General features: G+C 41.6%; 1 protein-coding gene across 4 annotated transcripts in view; it reads right to left on the bottom strand.

Moving 5' to 3' along the window:
* CEPT1 (choline/ethanolamine phosphotransferase 1) overlaps window positions 1–18,850 on the bottom strand; it is a 46,672-nt gene that overhangs the window by 26,332 nt on the left and 1,490 nt on the right. For 3 of the 4 annotated variants that reach the window (XM_045014629.1, XM_045014626.1, XM_045014627.1), the window contains exons 2-4: window positions 15,598–16,003; window positions 8,973–9,120; window positions 6,466–6,607 (exon numbers count right to left, since the gene is read on the bottom strand). In XM_045014629.1, coding sequence (XP_044870564.1) covers window positions 6,466–6,607; window positions 8,973–9,120; window positions 15,598–15,936 — 629 coding nt within the window. In that variant the 5' untranslated portion in view covers window positions 15,937–16,003. Of the gene's footprint in view, window positions 1–6,465; window positions 6,608–8,972; window positions 9,121–15,597; window positions 16,004–18,796; window positions 18,820–18,850 lie in introns of those variants that run through there. The other variant, XM_045014628.1, reaches the window with a different exon arrangement.

Raw genomic sequence — 18,850 nt, 5'->3', positions numbered from 1 at the left:
AAGTCTACTCAGTCCTACTTCTTGTTCAACCAATAGATCAGACAAACAAGTTTGTTTACATTTGCAGGAGATAATGCTGCCCGCTTCTTCTTTACGTCACCTGAAAGTGAGAACAGTCGTTCTCATGGCACTGTTGTAGCCAGTGTCACAAGATATTTATGTGCCACATGCGCTAAAGATTCATATGTCCCTTCATGCTTCAACCACCATTCCAGGGGACATGCATTCATACTGATGGCGGGTTCTGCTCAATAATGGTTCAAAGGAGTGTGGACCAACATATGTTCGTTTTCATTATCTGAGTCAGATACCGCCAGCAGAAGGTTGAATCTCTTTTTTTGGTAGTTCAGGTTCTGTAGTTTCCACATCAGCGTGTTGCTCTTTTAAGACTTCTGAAAGCATGTGCCACACCTCGTACCTCTCAGATTTTGGAAGGCACTTCAGATTCTTAAATCTTGGTTCGAGTGCTGTAGCTATCTTTAGAAATCTCACTTGTTTGTCTTAGCGATTGGCTGAACGAGAAGTAGGACTGAGTGGACTTGTAGGCTCTGAAGTTTTACATTGTTTAATTTTGGAGTGCAGTTATGTAACAACAACAATCTACATTTGAAAGTTGCACTTTCACAACAAAGACTGCACTACAGTATGTGTATGAGATGAACTGAAAAATACTATTTCTTTTATCATTTTTACAGTAAAAATAATCAAAAATATACACTGATTTCAATTACAACACAATACAATATATATGAAAATGTAGAAAAACATGAAAATATTTATTACATTTCAATTGGTATTCTATTGTTTAACAATGTGTTTAATGGTGATTAATTTGAGTTAACTGATTAATCAACAGCGCTAATAATTAACTGAATTACAGTTAAGCACTATTTCCAGTTATAGGAAATGCATCTTTCTAATTTAAAAAGGTACAGCCAGTATTTCCCCTTCCTCTTTTGTACTGTATTTTGTAAAACATGTGCAGCGAAAGGAAATCCCTAATTATTTGACATGGTTGTTTACAAATTTTGCACTGTAATTTTATAAATGTGTATGTAAGGTTGTGAAATCTTCCTTTATAATTAGAGTTCTCCTACAAGAAGTTTTCACAAGATAATTGGGTAGAAAAGCTGTCAGAACATGTATAAAAAGAAAAGAGGGACTTGAAAATTGCAAATGTAATGTTTTTTTAAACCAAAATGGGTTTTGAAAACATTAAATAGGACCATTCTTGAAAAAAACAAAAATGTTTTAGATCTAATTTCTTATCTTTATTTTGTGTGTCTCAGTCATTATACCACAGTAAAGGTTGTTTTTGTTTTGTTTTTTTAATTCATACATACTGTAGCAAACTTTAATTTCCCTGTTATTTTGAATGTCAAACAGTAAAAGACAAAATTACTTTATTTTGGAGGATATCTCCAGCTAGAAAGATCCTTTAGGGAACTTTTGTTTTACTTATATACACATCCTGCCAATAAGTGCGGTAGTAGTCTATGAAACATACCAAACCGATTCAAAAATGAAAATAAATGGGGAAAAAATATGTATTTTACAAAAATGGTTTAGGATATAGTTGGAGAGACTTATTGAAAAATAAAAAGGCAATAGAACAATTGTAATAAAATTGTTAAATATTTGTAACCTGCATTTTAACAGATTAAACCTAACATTTCATTTTTTCCCCCTTCTAACCATTAAGAGGAAGGTGGAGAGAACACTAAGAAAGTCAATATTTACTTACTTGTAATCTACCTCTTCACTGCTCAGCAATTTTATAAATGACAATATTCTAATGGGGTCCTCAAAAGACAGCATGCAATGCTAAGAACATTGTTGGTCCCAGTGATTATGCTGGTGCACAGATATACTGTCTAAATGCAGGTTTTTAACTAGAATGACCAGGTTAGATAAAAAACCCACAACTGTGAGCTAATAATGGACTATGTTTTAATACAAGTTCTATTGTGAACTGAACTTTAATTCTGTTTGATCATTTTCTTTGGGAGAAAATTAAGCATTTTGGGGTTACTGTCTCATTTCAACTTGTGCTAACAAAATTATTATGGTTGGACAGAAGGCATACATGAGGCACACAGAAGAATTAAGCTATTGGCACAAAATAGTTCCATTCAAGGAGCTTTGTTCTTACAGGTCTCTGTACCAATCTGGGGTTTGTAGGGCTTACTTTGCCTTCCTCAGTTCCTCACCAGCAGGTAGAAACTGAAGAAAAACTTCAGTTAGACACTACTTTCCAGTACACCTTTGCTCAGTTTAGTATATTCTACAACCCTAGGTCTTGTACCAGCTGAAGATATTCCTGGTATTGTATGAGGCTGATGCACAGTAGATTTGTTTTAATCCAGCCTGGATATGAAGGCTGGTTTATGGAACCTCAAGCAAAATGAGATACACTTTTACTCTTTATGCTGCATCTGAATTTGCTGATCTCAGACAGTTCTTCAGAAACTTCAGAGTATACCAGGTTTGGGGAAAAGTCTGTTCTAAGCAGGTGTTAGCTTCTGCAAAGAGTCAGATCCCAAGCATTTGCTTTCTTCCCCAGATACTTCATCTATATTTTAACTCCTCTTTAAATGAAGCATTTCTGCCCAAATTTCCATGTATTCCTAGTTTTGCGTGCACATACACACTTTACAGACAACAAAGCCAAGTACTTTTAGATTTAGAACTTTATTTCTGAGAGGCAGTGTAGCTGGAATTGTGGTCATGTTGGAATTTTAGGTTCAGCTCAGCTCGTGAGGGGTATGAGGCCTCACTTAATATTAATTCTGTGCCTTTCACAACCTTTATCAATCTGTCTCACTTTTTGTGGTGACTATCTCATGGTCTCTTAGTACCCAGAAAAGTACACCTTGTCAAAGGTGTAACAATGATGGAAAGCAGCGCAGGAGGAAGACAACAATGATCATCCTTTCTGCCTCTGCCCTGTCAGGAGGTTTGACTGTGTGTGGCATGCTACAGAAAGATGCATGCACAGTACTAATAGAACCCTGACAGACATCTAGGAAGCTCTACTGAGGAAAAAACAGATGGGAAGTAGCAACTGTTGACAACTTCTAACTCAGACAAACTAGAAGAGATATTCCTTGTGACAGCAAAAGGCACTTTCCTGACCTCAGGACAATCCTCTGCCAAACTTCAAGTTCCTTTCTGCATACCATGTAGCTGTTAGGATTCTTCAAGAAATAGAATAGTTTTTATAATGTGAAGTGTTAGACAACAAATATAGGGGCTGCTGCCATTTAATGAACTCAAATCCTATAACTGGTCCCGGGGTACTCCACTCGTATCACATTTTCAACTTGTAGCACTTCCCTCTATGCTTAGGGCATACTTCCTGATCTTAATGCCAATTTTCTATCCAGTACAACATCTTATCTCCTTCTCTGTAACTCTTCCATGTCCAATGAGCTCTGACGTGGAAAGTTGTCAAATGCTTTTTAAAGATACGTACGTTTACTAAATCTACCTCATGGCTTACAGTTATACCACCTTCAGAAGATCCCAGCAGGTCAGATGATCTATGCCAGAGGTAGTCTATTTTTTCCTCAAGGTCCAAATTTCTCGGTCAAGGTCCAGATTCCAGAGAAAATAATAATTTCTGGTATTGTGGAGTCCACGACTGACTGCAATATTGTGGATGTAGTCTCATCACAACATATAGAAAGTGCCCATCAACTCCTTGTTCTTTGATGCTTCTCTGTATACAGTCTACCATGGTATTGAGAGGCCATTTCTAATTTGGTATCAACTATCACCCTCAAGTCTCTTAGAGCATCACAGCTTTCTACTGCCCTTCCTATGTATTGTTTGGGGGATTACTTTCTCTCAGACATATACAGATGCGTTCTTCCAGACTGAATCTCCTTTTATTTCCTGCCCTTATTTCTAACCTCAGTAGATCCGTTTATATCTTTCTTCACCAGTTTATATGTCTCCACATTTTATTTCATTATTCTGTTTACTTCCTCTTTCACAGCTACTGTAACATATTAATTAATGATTTAACATCAGATCGCTGGGGTATTTTGTAGCCTACCTTCTCCAACTCATCACACTCCCATTTACAGCTGAATAGCCCATTTTCAATTTATGTAACCCTTGAATATGAGTTCTGTATTTGAATAAAAATATCAAGTCATATTTCTAGTGAATGCAGTACACAGATCCAGTTATACTGCCATTTCCCTTTGGGAACTAATTTTGTAATTTGACAAATAAAAGCATCAAATTTACTCTAACACTTCAGCTATACTTCTCATATTCAACTTTTTGATTTCCAATTAAATCCAAAATAGCCACTGACTTTGTTGGCTGTTAACATGTCAGGTAACAAAGTAATTCTTTACTACTAAAGACGCAACAAAAATAACCTTTGTTACTGTAGAATAGAAGTGACAAGTCATCCAAGGGGAAGCAGCCAATGAGAGCTATCAACATCTATTTGGAATGTAGAGGTTCCTATATCTGCAAGTCTCAGGAAGTAGGCAGAATAAGTCTTACAATGCAAAGACTGGTAAAGAGAAAGCTTCAGAGACAAGCTAATATTTAGCACTGCTTATTGTCTTCTTTCCTAATATTCATTCTCAGGTTTTTGTGGCAGTTTGTTGTAAGCCTATTAGCCTTATGACAGTGGGAATGTTAAAAGTATGAGTTCATTATACAAATGCTGATCTGATACCTGTAATATTAAGCACATAATATAGTTGTGTGACCTTTATGATGTATTATAAATATTGATTTATCAGAAAATACTGATAATTTTTCATTTTAACAGTGAGGTTCCTGTAGAATTAGATTTTGAAACATGGCATCTGTAAAATTAGAGAAGTTTTGGTGCATTGATCCCAGTGAAAGGGATCTTAGAATTTGTATGGGGAAATGAGAATATTTACATGGCTACTTCTTTGACTGCACCTGGAAATCAGATAGTTTGAGATGTAAATATAACTTGCACCTTCAACATTTAAGCCCATGCTTAGGCCTTTATAAAAATCAGACTCTTTGTGCTGGTCTGTGCAGGGTGCCCATTGTCCTCAATGCTCACTGATTTCAATGGGAGCTGAAGGTGCTCCGCTGTCCCAGGGTGGAGCCCTTATCGTGTTCTGAAAGAATAAGGACCTAACATTATGGGCATAAGTCTTATGTGGATAAGTCCAGGAACTGGGACCAAATTTTCATTTGTTACAACATGAATCTTAAAAGACGCCAATGAGGTTGCTAAAGTTGCTCTGGATTTGTGTGATTGAGATTAGAGTCTGACCCTTGATTTTTATGGAATACTGACTATACACTGAATACCGGTTATCTTGACGTTTCATATGGCTCTATCAGAAATCTATTCAATGAGCTAACCAATTAGACTTATCAGGTAAGATCAATGAATATTAAATATCTCCTTAAGGGGCTATTTCAGCCAAAAGGCTCAGAACTTGATTATTTTTAGTTTGATAAAATTTTGCAATACCCAGAAACCTGTTGACTGACCATTTAATGAATAATGTTTGTACCTTGTACATACCTTAAAGCTGGAAACCACCACAAATTAATAGAATATCTAAAATTTCTAGAAATGTTCAAAAATTATGATTCTTGTTCAACACAGAGGGCATCCTTCAATAGGCTGCTTAACCTCATTTGAAATATACTTGGCAGATGGACTTCATACATATGTAGATATTTCCAATAATATAAATATTGTATTTTGAGGACACTTTAGAGCCAATAAGATTACACAACAGCCATTGATTAGGGACTTGATCTTGCATCAGCCCTAATAGCCTATTCTTCTAGATGAAATCCTGCCACACTAGCGCCCCCATTGAGTCAATGGAAGTTTTGTAATTGATTTTAATAAGGCCAAAATTTCACTTCCAGAGTCAAACTTCTCACAAGCACTTGGGATCTGTTAACACAGACCCCAATGCATGGTCAGGGCTTCAGATTGTAGGCAAAAATGTCAATTTATATTAATTTTCCACATCAAAATCTCACCACATTCTATTAAGAGTTAAGTAAATCTTATTATTTAAGATCAGCGCTCAGGGGCTAAACATGCACATCTTGCAAAAATCAACTGCTGTGCAAATGCTGTGGTTGATTTTTCCCAGACACACAGGAATGACTGCATAACTGAAATCACGTTGCCATCTATCTAAATACACATTATTTTGTGTTTAATTCACATCAGAAGCTGTTAGCAATTATTTCAGACAGCAGCAGTTTTTCTTCTGATAACAAGAGGCTCAAAAATTCTTTAGTGTTATTTTTGTATGCAGTGGCTCCAATATATAGTAGTCATCACAGGTTATAAAAGTGTGTGAATATACGTATCCATACATACATACCCACCTTTTACTAATTTAAGAATCTTAGTACAGGACATACATTGAACAGAAAACTGACTTCACTGTTTACAGTTTTACTTTCAACTGAGTTACTTACATTCCAAAGCGCAATGTTCCAGAGACGTACGTCTGCCAGTGTGCACAATAAAACATGAATGTCCCAGCAAAACAACAAAAGAACATCCAGTCAGGGTTCGTCCCCAGCTGCACAGCAATACAAGTTCCCAAAACCACAAAGACTGCAGAAGAAATCAGACAAAAATAAACAAGCATGTACAAAGAAATCTTTACAAAACCATACAGGAGACAGAATTCTAGCAAAGGACCCACTGTGAGATTACAGTAAATTGCTACATTATATAGTAAAGACTTTTAACAAAGATTATAGGTCACATAATAAACAAAAAGTTCAATTAATGCAAATGTTTCATTGCTTTATTATTGCTGTTCATTGAGGGTGCTCAGCATCTCACAGGGTGACTGCTGAGATGCTGTTGATTATACATTACTGTGAACTACAATACCTCTGCATAATCTCATCACAACAGATTGCAGACCATCAGCTAAGAGAGTTTGCAGAGGGTACCCATTGTAGAGGGCACCCATTCCTACTGAGGTCAATGGGAGCTGAGAGGGGGCACAGCACTTTAAAAGAGATTCTCAGCAATTTATGGGATCAGGCTTTTAATTTGGAATTTCCTTGTTTTTGTTTACTTTTGTTCAAGTTTGCCATTTTCTTTCACTGTGTCTTTCATTAAAAGAAATTACCAAGTTTTCTCATGTGAGAATCACAAAAAAGGCAACTATTACTCCTGGGGGAATTCTTCGCTACTGCGCATGTGCAGAATTTCTGTCCCCTGCAGATTTCTTTGCTTCCCTGCAGAAAAATGATTTTTACAGGGAAGCAAAGGGAAGCCACAAGAGCGGTCATGCAACCCTCTCCAGCAGTATGTTCTGGGTGCCCAGGGAAGTCCACAGAGACGTAAATCACTGTGGGACAGAGGACGGAACTGGGGAAGACCCAGCTAGAGGCTCCTACCCTGCGCTAGGCTCAACTGCTAGTCCTGGCTAGGCTGGGGAGGACCTCTTCCCCTGCATGGCATCTGGGGCCAGGTCAGACCCAACCCCAGATTTCTCCCCCAGCTGCAGGAATCTCTGAGAACTCCCACACACACTCCTCAGCTGCCAAGGGAGGGATCCCTGTACAGGGAGCTGTTCCGCCATCTGCCCAACCCCCATGCATCCAGACCCCCTCATACCCAGACCCTCCCACCAAGCCTCACCCCCCCTACACTCCGAATCACTCCAATGAGCCCCACTCCCCATGTACCTGGAGCACCCCAATAAGCCACCCGCACCTGGATCCTCACCCCTCTAAACCCCAACCAACTGCAGATGGATCTCCACTCCCCTACACTGGCCTCCCCCAATGAGCCACAAGCATCTTGACACCCCCGGCAGAGTCCCATTACCGTTGCACCCAGAACCCTCCCCACAAGCCACTGTGCATCCAGATCCCCCCTGCACCCAGATCACCCACTGACCCACCCACACCCAGATTGCCCCACACAGAACCCTCTCAACCAACACCTGAATCCCCCCCCCACACACACTAAGCCCCTCCACATTTGGACCCTACCTTGCTGAGCCTGCCTGTCCACACCTGGTGTACCTGGCATGGAGGGCCAGGGCTCTGGGGTGTTCCTGGGGCAGACCCGGTCCTTGCGCTGCGTCAGGATTGGGTACAACCTCACCACTGAATCTGTGTCTGGGGAGGGGTGGGGGGGGAGAGGAGGGAGGGAGAGCTGCACAGTGATCTCCCACCTCTGTACAGCCAGTGGCCTGTGATGCCCAATGCCATGCTGGAGCCTCCACATTTATTTGACAAATAAAATTTACATCATTTTAAAATACTGTGCACAGAATTTTTGGCACGGAATGCCCTCAGGAGTAAACTATGCATTCTATACATCTAAAATTACAAAATCATAATAGAGTGATCATCCATCAACATTTAAATGTTAGAGTCTTATAAACTGTGATCTAAGTACCCAAACAAAAACAAACAAACAATCTCTTTCATTGAAGACAGGTTTAAAGTTACCTCTGCTTTCAACAGAGCAGAGTCGGGGATGAATTTGGACTCCCAGTGTCATAGTTTAGGCCCAAAATCTAACTTTAAAATTGTTTTAATAAAGTAAATCTAAAACTAAATTAAAAGCGTTCTTTGTACTCTAAATGTAAGCTAGGTAAAGTTACTAAATTAGGCTCAAATTTAGCAAGCCACAAGCCATAACGTCAACAGAACCACTCACATGCTTAGAGCTTTATAGATTCTTATATACCTTGCTGAATCAGGGCCTAAATTCCCTCAGTGTCAGTGTAACACTAAACTAGTCAGATTTAGGTTCTGCTTAAAAAAAGTAAATTACAACCAAAAGAAGATTTGTTTGGCAATACAACAATAGCATCAAATTGCTCATCTCTTCAATAGTATGCCTGACAAAAGGTTTTTCTTTCTATATTCTAGTTTATATTTTGGAGATTTTCCTAATTATAAATAGACTTATTTAACCATTATCTTCCAGTTACAAGTGACAATACCTGTGGACAGTGAATCACAACCATGGTCAAAAAGTTCTCCCAGAGGAGTACTACTATTGGTTCTTCTTGCTTGTTTTCCATCTATAGCGTCCAAAGACTGGTAAATGAAAAGGCCACATGCACAAGCAAGATATGCCCACGGAGGTGCCTAAGGGAGGGGAGGGGGGTGGAAAAAGTGAAGGTCAGTAAAAGATTAACAACAAAGATTTGAAACGCCTTAAACAGATCTTTATTCTCCTACCAAAGTATTTTTAATGTGCAGTACCCGCAAATATTAATGAATACATTTTTGATAGTTGATCCTTGGGGGTGGGGGGAAAATGGTGAGATGCAAGAAACAGAAAATTCCACGTTAAAAAAAGCTACATTAAGAAAGTGCAGTATTTATACAAATCTAAGGCTGAAGAAAAAACTGCACAGTACCAGTCTACATTTGAAAAATAATAACTGTAGAGTAACACATTTGTAAAATGGGGCACAATTAAGGTCGTTTCTAGGTACACTGCTACCTCGATATAACGTCACCCAATATAACACAAATTTGGATAAACCAGTGCGGGGGGGGGGGGGGGAGGAGCTGCACACTCTGGTGGATCAAAGCAAGTTCAATATAACACGGTTTCACCTATAAAGTGGTAAGATTTACAAGGACAGCGTTGTATCGAGGTAGAGGTGTACATTTATGGTTCCTGGGTAGCCCTCTGCAGATCTGAGCACCTAATTCTCAGCATTTAAACATCAGAATTATTTAAAGTAGGTTGCGGATGGTATGCATTCTTTGAAAATCCTTCGCTCAGCACAAGACTCTCGTGTGCTCCAGATGTCCAGGCTCAGAGAGCCTCACATAGTGAAGTTTTGAAAAAATCTCAGTGGCTAGAGAACTATGTTCTCATTCCTACAGCTCTTCCAGTTTCTAAGTAACACTGCTTTCTCCCAATCTGTGGTCATTAAAAACACCATGAACATTCCTCTTTAATAATCCAGATGTGGCTGTGAGGTACATTATTCAGTATTAAAATCCCTGTTTTACAGATGACAAAACAGGTACCAAGTCTTAGCTAGATCAAGGATTCAAATCCAAATCCTTTAGTTCAGTGGTTAAAGTCTAAGTCGCTATTAGCGCCATCAACGGAAATCCTTCAACCTATCTTTGTCTCAGTTTTCACATCTGTAAAGTGGGGCCAGTAATACTTTGCACTTTTTCATCTGTAGATCTCAAAGTGCTTTACAAAAAGGGGTATGAGAGATGCATAAGTAGTTCCATTTTCCATGAGTAGTTTATGGAAGCACAGTGAAGCTGACAGTCACACTAAACAGATGTGTAACAAATGAAACAAGACTCTTCCAGAACCATGTCTCATTTGCTATACACCATGAAATACGTATACTTGCTATGCCACTAGGGCTACGCCTACCCCTCCCCCACAAAAATTTGGATTAAAGAGGTGTGAACTGCAGAACACACTGGTATGCTGCACTCCAACTCCCTCATGTGGACACTGCTGCTGCAAGCTAAAAGGTATCAAGTTCATGTTAACAGTCTTCTTTCAAACAGGGCTAAGCTAACTAAAAGGTACCTAGTTCAGGTTCATGCCCACAGGGTCTACCCAGGAGAGTTACAGCATAGCACACTAGTGTGAGCTTCAGTTCACACCTCTGTAGTCTGAACTCTGGGGCCATGTAGACAAGCCATAAGTTAGCTATGCATGCATCCACAGGATAGCCTTTGCTCTGAATGTTGGTACATATGAAATAAGGCCCCAATCCTGCAATACGCTTCACAGTGGTAGGATCCTGACCTACATGTCAAGCTCAAAACTAACCCCAGGTTAATTGCAATACCAGTTATGCAAATAATAAATAATAATGTTTTGTACTAGAGTTCCCCCACCCCTCTCCTGAGGATCTCAGAATTCTTTGCAAAGGTAGGCATATAGGTATAGCCCAATTTTACACACTATAGCAAATCACATGGATCCAATACTTTGAGAAGCATTACAGTTTACTGGGTGAAACTTCATTTTACTCCTAGTGTACACATACTACAGTAGTTTTATGTCTTTATATTACTTCACTGTCATGCAGTTTTCTCCTACAATCTTAGAGTACCAACCTATACATTTACACTGTTTTCAATTTCAACTTATAATTTGTTTTTTTTAATACAAGTTCCTCTCTCTAAGATATGCGTTTTCATCATTTTTGTCATGCACTACACATAACAGGACAGTTTTCCCCATTGGAGACAGTCATCCCGCTGAACGCTAATTTGTTATTGTAGAATATCGCTAGCTGTTTGCTACTAAACTAAATATACTTTAGAACTGTAGTAACTTTATATTGTTTGATTACAGTAAGATTTTCAAACACATCTAAGTGACTTCAGAACTTAAGTCACATTGACTTACAGTAGATACTCATACTGTGGTGAGAACAGTCAAAGGTTACGTGATCCAAGTATTGTATGTTATTTGAATTTCACATAAAAATGTAAGCTTTTTTTTAAAAAACACCTAACATTATTTCTAAACGGAAAAGTACAAACTGAAAATTGAGATTTTTCCTAAATAGACCCATGTGTGTTTTTCTATATCCAGTTAAAATAATTAGCATTAAAAAGGTATTTAGAGTAAAATTTATTACCAAAGCACACTTAGGACAGAGGTGTTGAAAGTTATTTTAATTGTAAACCCCTTTCTGCCAGCTTGTACTTTTCACTATCATTATTCAGTATTACATATGTTGTCTAAGAATGTTTTAGTGTGTATTTTCAAATAAGTGACTTTCATTAACTTCACCTTGAATGGTCCCTTAGAATACATGCTAACTACTTATGCTAAAAACTGTCAGAGCTAAAAAACAAGATCTGAGACCCTGAATACCTTTCCCAGACCTAAGGAAGAACTCTGTAGCACAAAAGCTTCTCTCTCTCACCCACCAACAGAAGTTGGTCCAATGAAAGATATTACCCCACCCACCTTGTCTCTTTCATGAACTTTGTTATACACAGTATACTCCTGAGGCCATTCTGCACCAAAAAATTAAAAATTCTGCACACAATATTTTAAAATTGTGCAAGTTTTGTCAATAAATAAATGCAGAAGCACCAGCACAGCAGTGGGGTGCATAGGCCACTGGCTGCACGAAGGTGGAAGATCATCCTGCAACCCCCCCCCACACACACACACCAGGACACAGATTCAGCAGTGAGGCTGCACCTGACCCTGACACAGCACAAGGCCTGGGCCTGCCCCAGAAACACCCTGGAGCCCTGCCCCTCTGCACCAGGTGTGGGGCAGGTAGGCTCAACCAGGAAGGATCCAAGTGTGGAGGGGCTCAGTGTTGGGGGGAATCCAGATGTGGGGTGAGAGGATTCTGTGTGGAACAGTCTGGGTGCAGGCAGCTCAGTGGGGGAGTCTAGGTGTGGGGGGATCTGAATGCACAGGGGCTCATGGGAGGGAGGTCCCAGGTGCAGCAGCAATGGGACTATACAGAGGCTTCCAGGTGAAGGTGGTTGCAGCTCAGCAGAGGAGTCTGGGTGCTGGGGAGGGGGGGGGGTGTCTCATCAGGGGAGTCTGGGTGCAGCTCATGGGAGGGAGTGTCAGTGGCATGGGAGTCTGGCTGTGTGGGCTCAGGGTGGTGCAGGGGGTGGGGCATCAGGGTGGGGGGTTTGAGTGCAGGGCGCTCAGTTGGGGGTGGTCTGGGTGCAGGGGTGGGGGTCTGGAGGCAGGGGGCTCCAGATGCAGGGGCTGAGGTTCAGGTATGGAGGGCAAGGGGGGTTCTGAATGTACCAGATGGAGGCTTAGCAGGGGTGTCTGGGTATGAGAGGTCCAGATGCATGGCGGTTGGGTGGATGGGGGAGCAGCTCCCCATACAGTGCTCCTTCCCCCCACCCCAGCTGAGGAGCGATGGGGACAGGAAGCAGGGGAAGATGCTGAGCTCCCTGCAGCTGGGGGAGGTTTCTGGAGGTGGGTCTAACATTTCCCCTGCAAGGAGTGGCTAGGGCTGAGGAAGTCCCATCCTCTCCTGCCTCCAGCCCAGCCAGACTAGCAGCTAACCCTGGCTCAAGGTAGGAGCCATTGGCTGGAGTGTCCTCTGCCCCGCAGTGATTTACCTTTCCACCAGCTTCTCTGGACGCCTGAAATGATGTACCTGTATTGCTAAGGAGTACTGCGGGACTGCTCTTGGCAGCGTCCCTTTGCATCCCTGTCAAAGTCATTTTTCTGCAGGGAATCAGAGAAATCTGTGTGGGGACATGAATTCTGCACACGTGCTGTGGTGCAGAATTCCCCTAGGAGTAAGTATTATATTGTACAACAACAGATTGCAGTTAATAGTGTAGAACAAGTTTTATAATGTGTTGTATTATTTGAGAAGGAGTATGTGATCATGTAACTAGACTGCTGAAATACATAAGGGAAATAAAGTTAAAGCAGCATTCACCACCTTAACACAAAAACACTAGACTTCTTTCCAAAGAGTATGCCTCCACTGGTGATAATAGCAAGAAGGGCTGCAGGCAGATGCCAGAACTTTAAGCATTTGTCTTCTTAGACCAACCCGTTCTAAGCATGTAACAACAGCACTCCATACATTGCTAACACCAGTGGAGCTGCTCTACTGTTAGGGCATGGCTACACTTGCAGATGTAGAGCGCTTTGAGTTAAAGCAGCCTTCGTAGAGCGCAGTAGGGAAAGCGCTGTAGTCTGTCCACACTGACAGCACATTGGTGTGGCCACATTAGCAGCTCTTGCAATGGCCACAGAGAGCAATGCATTGTGGTAGCTATCCCAGCATGCAAGTGGCTGCAATGTGCTTTTCAAATGCTGGTGGGGGGTTGAAGTGTGACAGGGAGTGTGTTGTGTGTATGTGTGGGGAGAGAGAGTGGGTTTTTGCAGGGCTAAGAGCATGTCAGCATGCTGTCCTGTAAGTTCAGACAGTAGCAGACCTCTCCCCACCCCTCTCGCACGCGCACACACACACACAGCATTCCACAGTAATGGTTGCTTTGTCTCAGAGCAGATAAGTAGCCAGCTGTCAAACGGAGCTTTCAAAAGCCATATCCAAAACAATGACAAGAGTGGCCACTTGACTTAAGGGGATTATGGGATGTTTCCGGAGGCTGATCAGAGCACAGTAAGGCAACACCTCCTTCACACTGATGCTGAGGTGCTCCAGCAAACGTTATTCCACTCGCCGAGGTGGAGTACCAGCAGCGCTCTAGCCGCGGAGTCAGAGCGCTCTACGTGCCTTGCCAGTGTGGACGGGTAGTGAGCTAGTGTACCCGGGGCTCCTTTAACGCACTGTAACTCGCAAGTGTAGTCAAGCCCTTAGTGTTTTTCAACCCAACCTATTTTCAGGTGGATATTAAAAGGCCTATTCTGGTATACATGGGTATGCAGAAAGACACCATGGCATCCCTCACTGAGGAAGTAAAGTTTGCTTAATGAAAAAAGGATTGTCAGGCAAGCTTGGCTGAAAATGCTGGAAAGAACTTTGAGTGAGGTAAGCTTAAGGATAACTTGTTAGTTAAGTTTAGGCTCCAGAATGCATGTCCTGATTACCTATAAATCAAGCATTGTTCCCATCTCTCACACTGGCTTGTTTTTAATTGAATCTATTATAAAATACATTTATATTTTATAATTGAACTCAAGTGCTGTGCATAACACCGGAGCGGTAGTCTATGGTAAAAAACTGTGGTATACTGGGTGATCAGGGCTGGATACCACAGGGCAACACTTCAATGGGAGTCAGGGGCTGCAGTGCATCTATTGTCAATCTGCAAGGCAAAGCCAGGGCTGGTGTAGCCCATGGGAGAGTGCTTGAGTGGCTGACAGGCTGGCTGTGTTAGGGAGCTATCACCCAGCTGGCACAGGCAAGACTTCCTCATGCTGGAGGCAGGTAGTAACGAGGTGACTCACAGCCCTGTGTGCACCAAGAAGCATCAGACCCACCTATCAATTCAGTTTGAATTACAACACAACAAGAAACTCTAGTCTACACAGAGCTTCAGGTGACCACCGTCCAATCACAAGTAATAAAAAACAGGTGGTAACTAGACATGCAATGCCAAGACAGGATAGCTCCAGCTTCCTTTTCTTAAAGCTTCCATAGGAACTCAGCAGCTTCTTGTGACGATGCAAACCAAATTCTTCTGTCTGCAGCAGCCTCCACACAATTGCTCCTAGAACAGATTGAGCTCCCTTCCCATTCTATTGTGACATTACATATTCCTTGACTGAATGTTTCACATAGTGTTTGGGCAGGGCCAGACAGACAACACAACATTAGTGCATGTTGGCTCTTGACATCACTTCCACTTGCCCCAGTGTAACTAGCGAGCAGCAGAACCCAGCTGTTTTCTTCAGGAAGTGCCAACATGGAAATCCACTTATAAGCATTTGTGTGTAGTTAACATACCGTAAGTAGGAAGACCTCTTTAAAGAAAAAGAAAAAAAAAACCACTTATGTGTGTGCACAGAACAGCTCAAAATAAGAACTGTGGATCACTCAATGCAACACAACCTCTTCTCCAAACACAAGAACACAGCCAAAATAATGTTGGCTCCATGCTACTCACACTAAATATGAAGTTTGTCATAGTTAAAAGCCCATATCTTACCTGCTCTGCAGCTGATGGACAGTAATACACTAATATTACTGTTGTACATATGTTTATTAACAGTCCAGTAATGGTGATCAGATTTGGGGCAATCCAGGCTGGAATTCTTCCAACTAGCCATTCCCAGTAACCTTGCATTAGTGGCTCAAGCAAGGACTGTCCAGCACTCTGATATTTGTGTTCTTCTAACCGCTTTAGCTGGTGCTTTGACAATGGCGGTGTAGGCAACTGAACCAACTTGCGTAACACACACACTGTAGCAGGAACATGACCACAATCCATAGGGGATTCTAAGCGTGACTCTGCACATCGCTTCCTTGAGGATCGATGGCCACTCATGGATTGGTTAGCCTTGGAATTTTTATTTGGCAGGTTATAGTTGTGAAGTCTTAAGATTCTGATCTACCTGGAAAAAAGGAATACAGACATATTTAAGAGGAAGAAAATGTGATAACTTAGTAGCATTCAACCTCTAAGCGTAACACAATTATAAGTCTGAAATTTGACAGCCCGGGACAGTTGCAAACCAAATGTGTCCTAAGACAGTGTTCAGAGGCATTTGCAGAGAGGAATTTTTGAGGGGAATGGAAGTGTCATCGCAGTTCAGCTACTACTGAACATGTGAGCACATAAAAAAATTATAGCCACAAGTAGCACTAGCTTTCACCCCTTGTTGCCTCTCCCGGCAAATATACTGCTGCCCTTGGCCTTGTTTCTAGCTCCAGTGGAAATATACACCACTGATATGCATCAGAAACCAAAGATCATCACAAACCCAACCATCTTTCGATCCAAGTGCAAGTCCCACTTCTTCAAAATTGCCTTCTCTAATATAGAGCGTAGCATGTCTGGGTCTGTGGATGAGGGGAAAGCAGTGGATGTGTTATTCCTTGACTTTAGCAAAGCTTTTGATACGGTCTCCCACAGTATTCTTGCCAGCAAGTTAAAGAAGTATGGGCTGGATGAATGGACTATAAGGTGGATAGAAAGCTGGCTAGTTTATCGGGCTCAACGAGTAGTGATCAATGGCTCCATGTCTAGTTGGCAGCCGGTTTCAAGCGGAGTGCCCCAAGGGTCGGTCCTGGGGCCGGTTTTGTTCAATATCTTCATTAATGACCTGGAGGATGGAGTGGACTGCACTCTCAGCAAGTTTGCAGATGACACTAAACTGAGAGGAGTGGTAGATACACTGGAGGGCAGGGACAGGATACAGAGGGACCTAGACAAATTAGAGGATTGGGCCAAAAGAAACCTGATGAGGTTCAACGAGGACTAGTGCAAAGTCCCACACTTAGGATGGAAGAATCCCATTCACCGTTACAGACTAGGGACAGAATGGCTAGGAAGCAGTTCTGCAGAAAAGGACCTAGGGGTCACAGTGGACGAGAAGCTGGATATGAGTCAACAGTGTGCCCTTGTTGCCAAGAAGGCTAACGGCATTTTGGGCTGTATAAGTAGGGGCACTGCCAGCAGATCGAGGGATGTGATCATTCCCCTCCATTTGACATTGGTGAGGCCTCATCTGGAGTATTGTGTCCAGTTTGGGCCTCACTCTACAAGGAGGAGGTGGAAAAATTGGAAAGGGTCCAGCGGAGGGCAACAAAAATGATTAGGGGGCTGGAGCACATGACTTATGAGGAGAGGCTGAGGGAACTGGGATTGTTTAGTCTGCAGAAGAGAAGAATGAGGTGGGATTTGATAGCTGCTTTCAAGTACCTGAAAGGGGGTTCCAAAGAGGATGGATCTAGACTGTTCTCTGTAGTACCAGATGACAGAACAAGGCGTAATGGCCTCAAGTTGCAGTAGGGGAGGTTTAGGTTGGATATTAGGAAAAACTTTTTCACCTGGCTGAGATGATTTAGTTGGGAATTGATCCTGCTTTGAACAGGGGGTTGTACTAGATGACCTCCTGAGGTCCCTTCCAACGCTGATATTTTATGTACATTTAAAAATAAAATAAAACCCTACCCAAACACTATGTTGTACACTCAGCTCTCCTCCTGCAAGGAGGAGTATGGTGTCAAGTCACAGCATTAAACAAATTCAGCTAGGAGGAGGGGAGTATAATTACATGGAATGGAATAGAATAGAATTAAGTTTGCCACAAGTCATTGTACACTTCCAATATTTCATTTAAGCCTCCAAATATGGTTCCAGCTTTTCCAGTTGCAGTAGAAAATGGAATGCAATTTAAAGCAGAATGGTCTCTTCTGATAGCGCCTACCTGTGTTAACTCTACAGCCTAAAGATCACACAAGCATCAACACTGTTCATGAAAGCTCATGCTCCAATACATCTGTTAGTCTATAAAGTGCCACAGGACTCTTTGTTACTGTTCATTAGTTCACTGCTGCTTATTAAAAACATAAGAACATAAGAATGGCCGTACCGGGTCAGACCAAAGGTCCATCTAGCCCAGTATCTGTCTACCGACAGTGGCCAATGCCAGGTGCCCCAGAGGGAGTGAACCTAACAGGCAATGATCAAGTGATCTCTCTCCTGCCATCCATCTCCATCCTCTGATGAACAGAGGCTAGGGACACCATTCTTACCCATCCTAGCTAATAGCCATTTATGGACTTAGCCACCATGAATGTATCCAGTCCCCTTTTAAACATTGTTATAGTCCTAGCCTTCACAACCTCCTCAGGTAAGGAGTTCCACAAGTTGACTGTGCGCTGCGTGAAGAAGAATTTCCTTTTATTTGTTTTAAACCTGCTGCCTATTAATTTCATTTGGTGACCCCTAGTTCTTGTATTATGGGAATAAGTAAATAACTTCTCCTTATCCACTTTCTCGACATCACTCATGATTTTATATACCTCTATCATACCCCCCCTTAGTCTCCTCTTTTCCAAGCTGAAGAGTCCTAGCCTCTTTAATCTTTCCTCATATGGGACCCTCTCCAAACCCCTAATCATTTTAGTTGCCCTTTTCTGAACCTTTTCTAGTGCTAGAATATCTTTTTTGAGGTAAGGAGACCACATCTGTACACAGTATTCTAGGAGAAACCTCCAGATAGCATATTTGTGGATTACATTTGGAGAGACAATTTGCAACAATGCAAATTGTTGACTAGAATATCAAATACCTAGGAGTCCGGAAGAAAGGTGGTTGCATTTTGGGGGGGGAGGGGAGAAACAAAAGGATTACATAGCAAGACATTTAAATACAACTGACTTTCTAAACTACCACAAACCCCTAGATCGCTGAGTAACTCATAGAGCTTGTAGGACTTTCAGCTACATTTGCT

Source organism: Mauremys mutica, chromosome 4 (assembly GCF_020497125.1).
Source record: "Mauremys mutica isolate MM-2020 ecotype Southern chromosome 4, ASM2049712v1, whole genome shotgun sequence".
NCBI classification, from domain to species: domain Eukaryota; kingdom Metazoa; phylum Chordata; order Testudines; family Geoemydidae; genus Mauremys; species Mauremys mutica.
Note: the sequence above shows the minus strand (reverse complement) of the source record. Positions and strands in the feature narration are given on the sequence as shown.